A 16,359-nucleotide genomic window follows, 5' to 3' on the forward strand; every position below is an offset into this window, starting at 1 on the left:
CGAGCGCGCCGCCAGCTGCTCAAGGCCGGTGAGCTTCGGCGCCCGTGGGCAGGACGAGACCAGTCGGGCTACGGGCCCGTGTTCTACGCCAGCTGCCCGGCCAGAACACCGCCCCCGTCTGTCATGCCGCCTGCTTCCCGAGGCCGGCGTTCGAGCTTCTGTGCCCCTGGGCACGACGAGAGCAGGCGGGCTACGGGCCCGAGCTCTACACCCAACTGCCCGGCCAGAACGCCGCCGCCGTCGGCTCGTGCCACGAAGCCGCCTGCTTTACCTCTCCAAGCCAGAGGCGGCGCGCTCAAGGTCGCCCGGTCAACCAGCTTGCACCACGACCTTTGGTCAGACCGGCGCAACTCCTTTCGTGAGCTTGTCGCCGCGTCACCGCGTCGAGACTGGTATGTGTCCCTGCCGTCGTGGCAAGTCCGGACTCCCGCACTAGTTAACTTCATACTAGCCCCAAGTGTGTTTCTTACTGCCGTGATGTCTATTTGAGTGTTTCTTCTTTGTTTTCTATTTAGTTCTATTTCTTTTTGGCCTTTTTTAGTTCCATTAAAAGTTTGTGTGTGTGTTCGAAACCAACGGCTTTGTCCTCAATTGGGTTCTCGGAGGCTCCGCCTAAGACAACCGTCAGAACCATTGAGTGCACGAACCTTTGTCCCACATTATGGCATCAAACCGTGCCACAATTCGAACAGTGGCTGTCGCTGGCAAAGCTAAATTACGGCTGCTTCATCATGGACATCATCCACCTCATCTACTTTAAAATCGACCCACCGCCGACACCGCTCCATGGCTCGGTGACTGCACCTCAAAGCAGCCATCTAAACCGCTAATCTTTGCGATACAGGCGATACTCCGCTTATTCTTTCTCCGATACTCCACTGGTTCGGCGGCGGTGCACAGAGAGTGCAAATTGTAACACACCTGCTTTTGCTGCTCGCTGTCCTTAGCTCGGCTCACGGAAAACCGGCCTTATCAACCTCGTGGACGGGCGCTCCGCTGCAAGTTTGGTCACCGTGGTCCTGCGCCTGCGCTTGTTCTTCACGTGGCCGCAACGCCAGCTGGCCGTGGAAGACGCATAAAAGGACGGCTTCACCGAGTGGTCCACGCAGTTCGGCGGCGGTGCACAGACAGTGCGAATCGTAACACACCTTCTGCTTTTGCAGGTGAGAATTGGTGTTACTTTCTTTTAAATTTGCTTCTGTTTTTGTGCACTGCTGCCGAACACAGCGTGAAGTGTATTTGTGTTGCGTGAAGTGTATTTGCTTTGCTAATGGTGAAAGACTCCGCAAAGAATGCCGGAAAAGATGCAGAGAAGGGCGCAACTGACGCAAAAGATCTTAAAGAGCTGTCGAAAGTGTTTGAAAACTTCAGACGTGATTTGAGAATTGAGATGAGGCAAATTAAAGACAGCATAACATTTTGCTCTGATACTTCCAGTGAGGTGAAAGATGCAGCCACTGATATTAAGAATATGAGAGGTGAAATGCAAGAACTCATCAGGCAAAACATGGAACTAAAAGCAGAAAACAAGAAACTGGCAAAAAAATGCGATGAGCTAGAGCAGTATCAGCGCCTAAACAATCTTGAGAGGAAAGGTGCCCCTGTGGGAAATGATACGGTGGCTGTTGTAACAAAGATAGGGGAAGCTGGTCGGCACGACGATTGATCCGGCTGACATCGACACATCCCACTGGATTCACACTCCTAAACCAGGTGTGCAGAAGGTAATCGTCCGTTTTGTCAAAAGAACGAAACGTGACGATATTCTGGCGAACTGTAGAAAAAAAAGGCTGGATAGCTCTGCGTTTGGGGATAAGAAGAAAAGTGAGCGTTTGACTCGGAAGGGTAAGGCATTGCTTGCAGCGGCAATACAGAACAAGAAAGAAACTGGCTGGAAATTTGTCTGGACATCTGGTGGCAAAGTGCTAGCACGTAAGGATGAAGGTTCACTAGTGATACACATTGCGGATGAGACAGGCCTGACTAAAATAGGGAATTGAACATGCCATGTGAAATAAGAATCGAAAACGGTTTATTATGTCTGATCTTGTTAATAACCGCAAGTATTATGACGTTGCGGAATTTAATAGTGAATTCCGCTCTAGCAAGAACATGTTTTCCACATTACATTTAAATTGTAGAGATATAAAAAGAAAAGTTGATGACATTGCTGTTTTTCTACAGTCTCTATAAATTGGGTTTCATGTGCTGGTTTTCTCAGAAACATGGATCACTTGTAAAGAAGATGCACCGTTCCTTCCAAGTTATCGAAATGAAATCCTTTGTTGTGAACAGCAAGAAGGTGGAGGTCTTGCTATTTATTTTAAGGCTGCGCTTTCTTGTGAACTGCTTGATAAATATTCTGTCATGAATTATGATATTGAATGCATGACTATGTGTATTGGAGCATTTTTAGTAGTTGGTGTATATAGGCCACCCCGTGGCCACAAAAAAATTTATTCAGTTCCTTGACGTTGTGCTATGATCAACTGTTCTCTGGAATACTCCTTGCATAATTATGGGCGACATAAATATTGACCTCTGCTCCAATGATCCCTATGCAAAAGAATTTGAACCGCTTTTGCTTACATATGGAAGTGCAAATTTTATAACATTACCTACTACGATTACATCAGCAAGCGCTACGCTGCGTGATATAGGTGCTTCAAATTTAAATTCGCAGAATATAAAAACCGGGGTTTTTTCGTATGACATCAGTGATCATCTTCTTTCTCCTATCATCTACTCGCCTTTGCATACCAAAAACCCAGACATTTCTGCATCGAACTAAAACAGCAAAACTCGGGAAACTTTTTTTCACTTAGTTCAGAACCAAGCTTGGAGCACTGTTTATAGGCAAAATAACCCTGATGAAGCTTATAATGCCTTCCTAAAGCTGTTCCGTGCTAGTTATGATGTAGCATTTCCACTTCATGAGTTCTCACGGCATATAAATAAAATATCTAGAAAGCCTTGGATAAATTCTGATCTTTATAGGCGCATTCACTAAAGAATAAGTTGTATCACGATTTCATCCACTCGAGAGAGACTGACGCGTTCACTAAATATAAGGCATATAGAAATGTTTTAACTTCAGACATAAGAAAGGCTAAAATGAACTACTATGAACAGTAATTTGAAAAAAATTACAACAATCAGAGGAACTCATGGGAAGTCACAAATGGGCTTACGAACAGGAATAAAGGCTGTCATTGGACACAGGACGTCACAATTAATGGCGAAACACTGAGCGGCGAAAGTTTCGCCAATGTCATCAAAGAACACTTTATAAACGCGGGCTCCTGTGTTGCAACCGATGGAGATGCGGAAAGTGTCCCAACTGCTGATAAGTCTACTGTGCCTTATTCTATTTTTTTGGTACCCACAGATCCGGTTGAAGTAGGAAACTTAATCAGAAAGCTTAAAAATAATGTTGCATCAGGGATTGATGAAATAGGTTCTGCTGAGTTGAAATTGATATCACCATTGATACGTGATGTATTGGCCTATATTATTAACCTCAGCCTCACTGCCGGTGTATTTCCAGAACAGGTAAAGGTGGCAAAAGTAACTTCAGTACATAAAGGTGGTGATATCAATAGTTTAGCAAATTATCGACCAATATCTGTGCTTCCAACAATATCAAAAATATTTGAAGGAGTAATTCACAATAGACTTGCATGCTTTTTTGATAAACATAAAATAATAAGAAAGAGTCAATATGGGTTTCAAAAAAATAAGTCAACGGAACAAGCTCTATTATATATAAAAGATAAGGTAATCGACCATATGGAAAAGAAAAAATAAACTCTTTCTTGATCTTCAAAAAGCATTTGACTCCATACAATTCCAACTATTAATTCAGAAATTGTCGAGATATGTAGTGCGTGGAGTCGCACTTCAACTCTTCAAAAGTTACCTTGAAAATCGCTATCAATTCGTGCGAATATAATAGCACAACGTCTAAAAAGATAAAGTTAAACCAAGGAGTCCCCCAAGGGTCCATATTGGGGCCACTATTGTTCCTTGCTTATATAAACGATATTGTAGAAATTCCTGATTCCCCTGAACTTATTATGTATGCTGATGATACAAACGTTTTCTTTTCATCAGACAATTCAACATCACTTGAAGTCAGTGTAAATAAGTATTTAAGGCATCTTTCAAAATGGTAAAGGCACAATAAGCTACGCTTAAATGCCAAAAAAAACAACCTATATGATGTTCCGACCTATAAACAAGCCTATAAGTAAAATATGTGTCACATTTGAAGGACATTGTATTACACACGTTAGGGAACAAAAATTTATTGGTGTGTGGTTTCAGGAGGAATGAAACTGGAATACACATGTAAATCACCTGATTACCGCATTAGCGCGAATAGTTGGTTGTTTTCACACAAAAGTTCACTTAATCCCATTAAGGTTAAAACTAAATATGTACTATGCACTCTTTCATTCTAAGGTAACTTATGGAATATTAGTCTGGGGAACAACATCGCAAAGAAATTACCATAGACTTATTGCTATACAGAAGAAAATATTGCGCTGTTTCGAAAAGTACGGGGGAAAATTACAAGACCTGCCAACTGCTCCACTGTTCACAAAACATTCCATGCTCAGGGTTGATCAGTTGTATTATTTTAAATTGCTCCAACTAGTTCAACAAAATAAATTATATGAACAAAGCCGCATTAAAAACCATACTACTGTTTACGAGAACAAAGGATACGAGCACCTAAACTAAGAACTAATTACGGAAAACAAAGTGCTGCGTACCAGACACATCATGTTTTTATTATCCTTGAAGATAGATTGAACATTAAAGCTAGTAGTGCTGCATTTAAAAAACAAGCAAAAAACTTATTAATTCCCACATGCGTACAATATCAGCATTAACCTGTGGATTTTTATTGCATCAACCAATGCTTAAATGATTCAAGAATGAGTATTCTGAGTGTTTTCATGTATCATGTAATTTCATTGTATCCTCATGTATTCTAAGTTTCAGATTTTTTGGAATTTATTTTGTGTAGCTATATAATATGGCCTGCGCGACCTCTTCCGTATGATTATTTAAAGATGTTATGTAAATTTTTCGCTTGTTTATGTGATTTGTTATGTGTACTCTTAAAAGTTGCTAGTTCACCATTTTCCTGAAACTGGTGTATTGCAATCCTTTTTTTTTTTCTGTTGAACTCGAAGCGTGTGAGCTGCCACGAACTGCGGAGGGACAGGGACCTTTATCGGGCTTCATTGCCTTTACGCCCTGCCCGTGCAGTGAGCTTTGTATATTGCTCACTGTAAATAAAACACTTACTTACTTACTTACATACTTACTTCATCCTTCTGCGGCCGACCTTCACCGGCATTTCTGCTGGTGCTTCAGCGGAGTGCGCACTGATTTGCTCCGAAGCAGCGTAAATATTCCACTACCTGCTGCTGGTCAAAAATACCCCCAGGCTGACCGTGCCGCATTGGGAACAGCGGCTGTCGCTGGCAAAGGAATATGACAGCCGCTTCATCGTCGACATCAAGCACCTCATCTAATTTGAAAGCGCACCCGCGCATGACCCCACTTTGTGAGCTCGGTGACTGCACCTCAAAGTAGCCATCTAAACCACTAATCTTTGCAATGCGGGCGATACCCCGCTTGTTCTACAGTCTGCTGCTGCCGACCTTCGCCGGCATTCCTGCTGGCGCGTCAGCCGAGTGCGCACTGCTATGCTCCGAAGCAGCGTAAATATTCCACTACCTGCTGCTGGTCAAAAATACCCCCAGGCTGACCGTGCCGCATTGGGAACAGCCGCTGTCGCTGGCAAAGGAATATGACAGCCCCTTCATCGTCGACATCAAGCACCTCATCTAATTTAAAGGCACCCGCCGTGGTTGCTCAGCGGCTATGGGGTTAGGCTGCTGAGCACGAGGTCGCGGGATTGAATCCCGGCCACGGCGGCCGCATTTCGATGGGGGCGAAATGCGAAAACACCCGTGTACTTAGATTTAGGTGCACGTTAAAAAACCCCAGGTGGTCCAAATTTCCGGAGTCCCCCCCCCCCTATGGCGTGCCTCATAATCAGAAAGGGGTTTTGGCACGTAAAACCCCATAATTTATTTTTTTTTAATTTAAAGGCGCACTCGCCGCTGACACCGCTGCGTGAGCTCGGTGACTGCACCTCAAAGCCAAAATATACATCGATAATCTTTGCAATGCAGGCGATTCCCCGATTGTTCGTCAGCCTGCTGCTGCCGACCTTCGCCGGCATTTCTGCTGGTGTGTCAGTGGAGTGCGCACTGCCATGCTCCGAAGCAGCGTCAGCATTCCACTACCTAACGCTCGTCCACAATAACCCCACGGTGACTGTGCCGCCATAGGAACAGTGGCTGTCGCTCGCAAAAGTACATGATGGCCGCTTCATCATCGACATACACCACGTCATTTAATTTAAAAGCGCAACCGCCGCCGCTACCGCTCTGTGGGCCCGGTGATTGCACCTCGAAGCAGCCATCTAAACCGTTAATCTTTGCGATGCAGGCGATACTCCGGTTGTTCGTCAGCCACAACTCGTGACACGAACGAGCAGCCGCGGTCTGTAAGTAACTGTCGAGGTGAACCGTGCTGGAGAATGGCGTCGTGAAGGAGAAAGTTGGCGACGTCTGTTTCGCAGCTAGTCGACAACCCTTTGTTATCGCGGAGCGTGTCGCGTAATCAGTAGCGACGGCGATCCACTTATTCGCTCTTGTCGTCGTCGGAAAAGGGCCAAGCAGGCCAAGGCCTACGCGAAAGAATAGTTCAGAGGGAACTTCAATTGGATGGAGTCGGCCGACAGGTGGCAGGGAAGGTTTCTTCCGGCGCTGACACAACTCGCAAGTTACGACATAACGACGCTCAGAGCGGTAGAGACCCGGTCAGAAGAACCGGCGTCGTACGCTGTCAAATGTACGCAAAACTCCAAGGTGTGCCGCCGTCGATGCATCGTGAAGTTGCTCGAGAACGACGGATCACAGATGACGAGGAAGGACAAGGAGGAACTCTGGGCCGTCAGGGTTGATATTGCGGCGGTAGAGGATGCCGTCGTGCAGCCTGAACATGTGTCACGTGCCGTCGGTGCAACCAGATTGCACTGCGGCGATTATGGACTGTAAGGATGCGTCGCGTTGTTGTTCAGCGCACGTGTCGATCATGTCAGTCAGTCATCATGCTGGTCACTGGATCACGCGCAACAGGATCAGGGAGATCCACGGGGTGACGCCAGAAGCAGTCAGCGTCCTTGTGCAGACGTCCAGACTTACAATTAACAAGAAATCAAAATTCCTGGAGCCGCAAAGCCCAGCGACCAAGCCGCCCTGTAGGGTCCCGGAGGGAAGACAGCCAGCAGAAGGCGTGGTGGTCTGTAACTACCGAAAACGTGTGGTAGTGCAAATATGGCCGGTTACTTGGCGACAGCCCAAACAGTAGCCAAGCACTCCCGCTCGATGATAGAGTAATTTCTCTCGGCAGGTGACAGCCAGCGACTGGCGTAAGCTATCACGCACTCGGTGCCATTCTGCTGTTGGGCGAGTACAGCGCCGATGCCGTGGCCGCTTGCGTCTGTATGGACTTCGGTCGGTGCAGGATCAAAGTGGGCAAGTATGGGAGAGGTGGTCAGAAACTCGATGAGAGCGGCAAACGCGTGAACCTGCTCCAGGCCCCATGAGAATGGCGCGTGCTTCTTTAGAAGATCTGTCAATGGACGAGCAACGTCGGCGAAGTTTTTGAGGAAACGGCGAAAGTAAGAACGTATGCCGACGAAGCAGCGCACGTCAGAAGCAGAATGTGGCACAGGGAAACTGCATACGGCGCGAACTTCTACGGATCCGGTTGGACACCGGAAACGTCAACAGTTGTCGCAACACAGTAGTCCGACGGCGCCCGAATTGACACTTCGTGGAGTTCAGTTCAAGGCCGGCTTTTCGGAAGACCGCATGAATTACAGCGAGTCGGGTAAGGCGGCTGCCGAACGTGGGAGAAAAAACATTAACGCCGTCAAGGTAACAAAGGCAGGTGGTCCATTTGTAGCCTCGCAGAAAAGAGTCCATCATACGCTTAAATGTCGCAGGAGCATTGCATAGGCCACAGGGCATGACTTTGAACTGATATAAGGCATCCGGCGTGATGCAGGCCGTCTTCTCGCGGTCTATTTCACCTACTGAAATCTGCCAGTAGCCGCATCTAAGATCGATGGACGAAAAGTATTTAGCTCTGTGCAAGGCGTCCGAGGTGTCATCGATGCGTAGAAGTGGGTAGACGTCATATCGCGTGATCTTGGTTAAGTGGCAATAATCGAGGCAAAAACGCAAGGTACCCTCTTTCTTTTTCACAAGGACGACAGGCGAAGCCCCAGGGATGGCTGATGGCTCGATGACCCCTTTGCGGCGCATTTTGTCCACTTCTGATTGCATGACTCGACGTTCAGCCTGTAATGGACGCCGACGAATAGAATTTCTGTCTCCAGTGTTTATACGGTAGTGAACGACAGATGTTTGGAGTAAAGGCCTGTCGTCGCAATCAAAGATGTCACTGTACGATTCAAGCAGGTGACGTATATCCGTGGCCTGTGCAGAGGTGAGGTCAGATGCAATCATTTTGGCGAAGTCATCCGTTAAGGAACCAGAGCTGGGAGCTGCAATTGGCGCTAATAAGCTACTCTCGGCATTCAGACTCTCAATGTCCAATTCAGAACCAGTAGAAACGTTGGCCAAGAGCATGCTGGCCGGAATCACTTGAGGGCACAGGCTGAAATTCAGAAGCGGTAGAACGAAGTCGTTGTGTGTATCCGTGACCAACGTATGCGGAACTGTAACGTTACGGTTCAAAAGCACGTCGATGCTGCTGCAAAGCAGATATTCGCCGTCAGGAACCTGTGGCTTGGCGGCCAAAGTGGCGTAAGTAACTGCCTTGGGTGACAGACGCACATCGTGAAGCGAGCACAACTGCGGTAGGGCGGTGCTCAGAGCATCAGCGAGTTGAGGCAGTTCCCACTGAAGAACGGTGGTCGTGCTGTCGATGAGACCAGAATGGGTTGATAAAATCTACAATCTAAGGATAATATTGTGAGGGCAGTTGTCGATCACAGCAAAGAGAACAGAAGTAGAGCGGCCGGCTTTGAGTAAACACGCAGTACACATTCCAAGAGCAACCAGCACGTCGCCGTCAGCCACACGAAGCACTCGGGCAGCTGTTGGGTTGAGGACCTTTTTTAAACGTCTACGTAGGCTAGCACTCATAACAGGTACGTGGGCTCCAGTGCCGATGAGTGCTTCGACAGGTACGCTGTCTATTTTAACACCTATTACACTTCTCCTTTTTGGCACAGACAGAGGATTTGCCGCGGTAGTAGGTAACGCAGCAGCACCTCCGAGGGCTGCATTGCTTAGTTTTCCGGAAGGGTGTGGCCAAATTCCACAGGGCACGAAAGGCAACGTGGCTGCGGCGAACGGGAAGATAGACGACGCGTTTGCGGTGATCGAGGCTGCTGTCCGCGCGGCGATGGTGAGTGGCTTTACCACGTGTTCCTAGCAGAGTTGTCGGCGCTGCTAGACTCGACGGTGGGTGAAACATTGCTGGCATTTCCTTCAAAACGGTTCAGGTTGGTCGGTGTGCGAGGTGTTGAGGGCCAAGATTTTCGACAGTCTCGGGCGACATGACCAATGTGGCGACAGGTGAAACATATCGGCTGGTCGTCCGCAGTTCTCCACTCAGTCGGGTTGCGATAACGTGGATAGAAGCGTCGGGATGGAGTTAAAATAGTAGAAGGGCGTTTGTTAGCTCTTCGATGGGCGACAGCACACAAAGAATGTGAACCAATGTTTTCAAGTTCCTGCAGAACGATGGCTTGTACGAGAGGAACTGAAAATGTGGTAGCATCGTAGCTACGCGAAGAGAAAGCTGCTGGCGCCATCCAGGTCACTTCTCACGATTCGCACCCCGTCAACGCATGGCGACGCATGCTGCTGTGTGGGTTGATCTTCACAGGTGGACGTTGCGGCAGCATTGGGAGGTCTGACGAATGGTTGCAAGACGCGTCGGCTTTTGGCCTGCTCGAATTGTCGGCACTCTTTAATGTTTGCATCAACTGTAGGGCAGCTTTTGCACATGAGCAGATTAAACGCGTCGTCAGCAATGACCCTAAGCATGTGCTCGACCTTCTCAGCTTCTGTCATGTCGTGATCGGCTTTACGACAAAGTTCCAGCACGTCCTTGATGTACGAGTCATAGGACTCCGTGGGGGATTCGACACGGGAGGTCAGTTCCTGCTTTGCGGCAATTTTATGGCTGGCTGGTTTGCCAAACGGCTCTGTCAGTTTCCCTTTGCATTGGTCCCAGCTGGTTAGATCCTCTTCGTGGTTTTCGTACCACACTTTTGCCATGTCTCTTAGGTAGAACAACAGGTTAGCTAACATAAGCGTAGGGTCCCATCTGTTGATTCCGCTCACACGTTCATACATGGCCACCCACTCTTCAACGTCCACGCCTTTGATCCCGCAGAAAGTTCCAGGATCCTTGGGTTGCACAAAGACAACTGAAGGTGACAGCGACGTCACATGCGACGGTGGTGTAGGAGGCGGCAACTACGTAGATCCCGAGGGCTCACCGTCATTCATGGTGCTCACGGTGATGCGACATCCACTGCGGAGCTCCGTTTCCAGCTGTGGTACCCTGCACTTCTCACCATTATTTTACAGGGATTTTAGGAGTGTAGAAGTATATATTTGCAATATATTTAGAAAATGATTCCGAGTAGTTAAAATGGATGACCCGCAACAGCACGCAGCAGCCATCGTCTCGCGATCTTCTTCCTCTCTTCGTTCATCCTTGCCTAACACTCTTTACCGAGAGTTCACACGTGTTGTATGATGTGTCGAGAGTATTTAGTGACGAAAACCAGAAATAAATCTATTGTTGAAAGTTAGCACTGCGTGCGTGTCAAGTGTACACCCAGGAGCAAAAGTGTACGGACAACAGGGTCGCTGAAAAAACTAAATTTCTTAGTACTTATCGCGCATAAACTGAAATTGATGAGTACGCTACAATGTTCGCAATTCCAAGTTTGGACTGCAGTCCTCAATTTGAACTTGCATTCACAAGCAGTAGAAAAAATAGGCTTTATTGCGCAATCCCTGGCCCGTATACGTTTGCCCACGGGTGTACCTTTCTGTTGTCTTTGTCGTTCAGTTTGCGCTGCAGCAACACAATAGGAGATGCCGCGCCAAGAATCCCCTATAGCTTCTTTCGTCGGCTACAGGCCATTAGCGCTAACAACCTGTCTGTACAATCGGCTCGACAAGAAGCTAAACTAGCGCTTAGTCTGCTTCCTAGAAAACAATAAAATGCTGGACAGCTTACAGTGTGCTTTTTTGAGAAGGTATGTCCACAATTGACTACCTTGTCCGCCTTAACGTACACATAATTTAGGGACGATATTATACATAAGCAGTTGTGTCTGTCAGTACTTCGAGAGCTAAAGAAAGCTTACTACACGACATGGCACTTTGTAATTCTCCGAGATTTTTTGGCAAGTAGTGTGCGTGGCAACATGCTAAACACAATCGAAAGTTATTTCTTTAATCGCACATTTCGCGTAAGAATGTGCAGGTCATTCATCCAAGGGACCACTTTGCTCCAGGTGGGTGTGTCTTTATTGTAGGTAAAAATACTATTTATTGTAAAACTTTATTGGCTTCATTCATACACTAATTCGTCCCACAATGTATTATTCGGTTTATGTCGACGATTCGCATATAGACAAGCAATGTAATATTGCCATCTGCGAACAAGTGCGGCTTGCAATAAACAGATTGTCCAAATGGGCACGTGAAGTGGTTTTGAAGTAAACTCTAAGAAGAGCACTTGTGTACTCTTGAGAAACAAGAGAACCGTAACGCCAGTTCCAAGTATTGAAATCAATGGACATGCACTATCTGTGAGTAGCGAGCCCAATAGAAAATTATGGTTACATATTTAAAGTTGTTACGTGATCGCTAAGGAGCATTCAGCTGCAAGAATTTTTCAGATTGGTTCAGTATTTGCCAAGATAAAAATGTTTCGGTTCTTCGAACCAATAATTTCAACAGTTGAGTGCCACTTCCAAGAGAGACACTCTCGCCACTTGCACCGTCTAGCCTACGCAAGCGAAATTCCTTCCTTGCGTTCTCCCATACCGGACCTCGAGGATCCTACGGCGCATACGTCACGGGTCTGGCCTTCATTTTTTTTACTCGCCTTTTTGCTACGTGCCGCACGTCCGCTGACGGTGTCGTGCGTGGGCTGTTGTGTTAGTCTCGTTTCGCGCAGCGCGCAAGTGTGCGCGCTCTGCACGAGAACAACTGACTAGCTGTATATGTCAGTGCTACACGAACACTGAGGCAGACACAAACGGATCACAGAGCATGATCGCGCGCTGGATCACGGTAGAAAGGGTTGTAGCATTGAATAATTCTCGAAGTCACGAATCACTAAGAGCTGCGTCACAACAAAGACAAATGTACGCAGGAGCACTAGCACGTATACGTCATCCTTCCGGCTTGGGGCGTTACGCCCGTGAGAAGCGCAAACGGCGTTCGGTATAAAATTACAGCTCTATCCGTGCCCCGTAGTGACGTAATACTTAGCAGACATGATCGTTGACGCGCATTGTATGCACGGCGCTTGTCAACTCTAAATGACCAGACCTGGTGAGCAGCCTTTTAAGGTTCTAGGAATCCTGCTAGATAGTGAACTCAAGTTTATTCCTCACCTTGAGCATCCGAGAACAAAATGATTGAAGACAACTGACCTTTTAAAACTCTGTCACGCAGAATATGGGGCAGTGATCGAAAGTGTCTGATGAACCTGTATAACTGTACTTTTTTTTATTAGTCGTCTTGTAAGAAGCAAACAAACACTGACACCAAAGACAACATCTTGGAAATTACTTCTGCTTAATAAATGAAATAAAGGCACAATAAATAAATGGAAATGAGAGTGGATGAAAAAAGAAACAACTTGCCGCAGGTGGGGAACGATCCCACAACCTTCAGATTCCGTGTGCGATGCTGTACCGATAGTGCTACCGCGGAGCCGTTCCGTAGCTCTATTGGTGGAGCATCACACTGGAAATGCGAAGGTTGTGGGATTGTTCGCCACCTGGGGCAAGTTGTTTTTTCATCCACTTTTATTTCAATTTATTTATCGTTTCTTTATTTCATATATTAAGCAGGACTAATTTCCCTATGTTGTCCTTGGTGTCAGTGTTGGCTTCTTGCGATATGGCTAATAAAGATCGGGCCCCTCGGTTAACTCCTTTTCTTCTCGTTTAAACAACATGCAGTCATTTATGTTCCCAAAATATCTCTTATGCTGTAGTTGTTCTTCCGAGCGATGTGAAGGCAATGCTGATGCTGTACATAATAATACTGAAGGAGGCCAGCCAATGGCAAATAGCGCTAAGGAACGAAAAGTCTGATATTGGTTTTAGGTGAATAATTTGAAGTAGAACTGGTAACTAGCTCCGGAATTTCGGAATAACATGTGATGGCGGCAGCATAGCAGGGAAGGTTATTTCTGTCTGAGTAGCAAGGGTAAAAAGGGAAACTTATATCGTGATAGCTCGGACGCGTAGACGTGCTATTTATAGTCTGCGGCCATTGTGCCGCCATAGTTGTGTATATCCACAATTTAAGGAGGCTGATTGAGCCAGTCGTAAATTAAATTTGGTGAGCGTGTGTTTAAGTAAGTTTTGGAGATTTTCTCCCGAAGGATCTAATTTTCTTCACACACAAACCCGCAGGTCGCAACGCCTGTACAAGGATGCACATCAATTTCAGTGCTCACACCAACAAATGAGACCGCATTGTACAGAACAAAATGACAATTTATGCATTCAATTTTTTGCCATGGAAACTTTTGCAATTCTTTTTACACATACTTCAATACACAACTTGTGAAGTCTAATGTGGCAAACTGCCCAGTGGTTTGTGAGGAACGCTGAAGCAGAGGGTTGCCAAGTAATTTGGGCTATTTGGGGATTGTTGACTTGCGTTAAAAGCATAGTACACGATCTTTTTTTTTATTTACACTAGTTTTGATGTGCGGTCACAGCAGCCAGAAATCGAACCCGCGTTCTCTTGCAAAGCCGCCCACCACCATAGCAAGTGAACCATGACGACGAGTACCTAGTAGAACAACCGTTAGGTGAGGCACATTAGGATAATCATGGATTGATGTTTTTACGCGTTGATGTTTTTACGCGTTTTGCGCGTTTTTACGCGCAGAAAACAAAAGCACATGACGTGTTCGTATTTTAAATACATGTAGCACATTCAGACGGGCAAGTATAGGAGTGAATGAGGTGTAACCTACGTGTATCTGTGTTTTACACTTCACTTGCAGTCTTAAGTATCGAAGCAGCTCAACTTCTTTACAGGGTCCGAGGTAGCTCTCACCAAGAGGCTCTGAACGAGCTGGAGCAGTTTACGTGAACTAAACGTTGTTTAATGCATAATTTTTTGGGGGAAATAATTTATTTGCGCGCATAACGAAACAACTAGGAGCACTCAAGAAGCCTCCTGCCTTCACGGCTCCTATCATCCTTTAAGGTGCACTGCTCCTACATTGACGCTTTTCGTTATGGCACCTACTGATTTTTCTTGGCGATTGTTTATGTAAATTTGGGCACGCTTCCTCTATGCAGCGGAGAACGTCATGTAACATATCTGACGCAATCATCAATGCACCATTATGAAGTGGCTTTGGCTGCCGCTTTATTATTCCGATTAATAATTGACTGTACCTCGGCGATTCCAACAGTATCCCTGATTTTACAAGAGTAGCCACGCCATCCTTGCCCGCATGCCCGAATTCTCGGGAAGACCAAGAATCCATTTCCGCAAACCTGTGAAGACTAGGCAAGTGCTGACAAGGACGGCACCAGACACGGTATAGTGATCAGGCACTTCACCGAAGAACGCCACCTGCCAAGCAAACACGAATATTATGTCAGCGGCTGATCGAACCATCGACACGGGTCCAGCCTGTTCTAGCTGTAGGGCACGCGTCAGAAGTAGCTGCCCACCGAAGCTGAAAGCACCAAGAGCAACGAGCAGGCAGCCGTCAAAGGCCGTGCGGGGAAGCACCAACGACGTGGTAAGCAGGGCGATGGCACCTGTCTCCAGAATAGCGACCCAGGCGAAGTTGAACATTATTACCGAGTGGTGGATGTCTCGGAGCCTGCGCACCACAATGTAGACGCTCGCGCCAAACACTGTCGAAGAAAGAGCAGCGATCACCCCGCGACTCTGCAGGAATCTTGCTTCTGACACTCCGCCGAAAAGTAATGGTAACTTTGTGATCAGCGCAAGACCAACCAGGGTGACAAGCACAGCAACTACGTGAAAAAGACCGCACGGTTCCTTGAGGAAGATCCTTGCTAGCGCGGACACGAACACGGGTACGCTGAAGATGATGACAGACGCGTCGGCGATGGGCATGTGGTGGATGGCGTAGAACCGCAGGAACAGGCTCGTGGCTCCCAGAAGGCCTCGCAAGACGAGCAGCGCCCGCACGCCTTCTGTCCCGAGTGGATGCATGCGACTGATCATCACCAGGGGCGCAGTGAACATCAGTATTCCCAGGAAGCGCACCACTCCAAGCTCAGCCGCTGGGATGTAGCTGCAATGTCGTCTTAGGCTACATCAACAGTACAAAAACACAATAGACATGCTGCGCCCTAGAACAAGCATGACAGTATTAAAAATGAGGAGTGCGGAAATAGAACAAGACTATATAATGAATTCTGTCAGCAAAACCCAACTTCAAACTAAGGAAAACGCAGTTCTTTGAGAAAGATAAAGCAAACATTGATATTCTCCTCAATCCAAACGTTTAGTTAGGATCAAGGTGAACATCTGCAAGCAAACCCCTAACTTGAGATGTCACGCACAGATAAAATACACATTGAGCGTAGCCTTGGTTCTGTGAGTGAAAGCAGTATAAGATGAAGCATTTGCAATTCTACAATAATTAAAGGGCCCACTTTGACGTAGTTAAATGGTCTCTCGCAGATAATGCTTATTCGATTTGATTTATCGATTTCTTGTGGCTTCTAACAGCCTTGTGGCCTTGCCAGCATTTCTTTATGTCATATGCATCACACTTTTGCACATTGGAAGGAAGGTACTGCAAAAGAAAAACATTTGTGAAATGAATAATAGCGCAGCGCATAACCAAAATGGCATGACAAAGTTGACCATGAATACTACGACTACAACACTACACAAGAATGTAAAGAAACTCTCATTTAATATCATAGAAAAGGATCCCTGTTGAGAAACATATAATCGT

The 16,359-nt window shown here is 46.6% G+C and overlaps 1 protein-coding gene across 1 annotated transcript; it reads right to left on the bottom strand.

Moving 5' to 3' along the window:
- Nucleotides 1-13,834: 13,834 nt before the first annotated feature.
- On the bottom strand, nucleotides 13,835-15,668 carry LOC126529687 (solute carrier family 35 member G1-like). The gene has a single exon (XM_055069895.2). It carries the CDS (start codon nucleotides 15,636-15,638, stop codon nucleotides 14,838-14,840), a length of 801 nt encoding a protein of 266 aa, XP_054925870.2. The 5' UTR covers nucleotides 15,639-15,668; the 3' UTR covers nucleotides 13,835-14,837.
- Between the last annotated feature and the right edge of the window lie 691 nt (nucleotides 15,669-16,359).

Source organism: Dermacentor andersoni, chromosome 9, assembly GCF_023375885.2.
Source record: "Dermacentor andersoni chromosome 9, qqDerAnde1_hic_scaffold, whole genome shotgun sequence".
Classification (NCBI taxonomy): Eukaryota; Metazoa; Arthropoda; class Arachnida; order Ixodida; family Ixodidae; genus Dermacentor; species Dermacentor andersoni.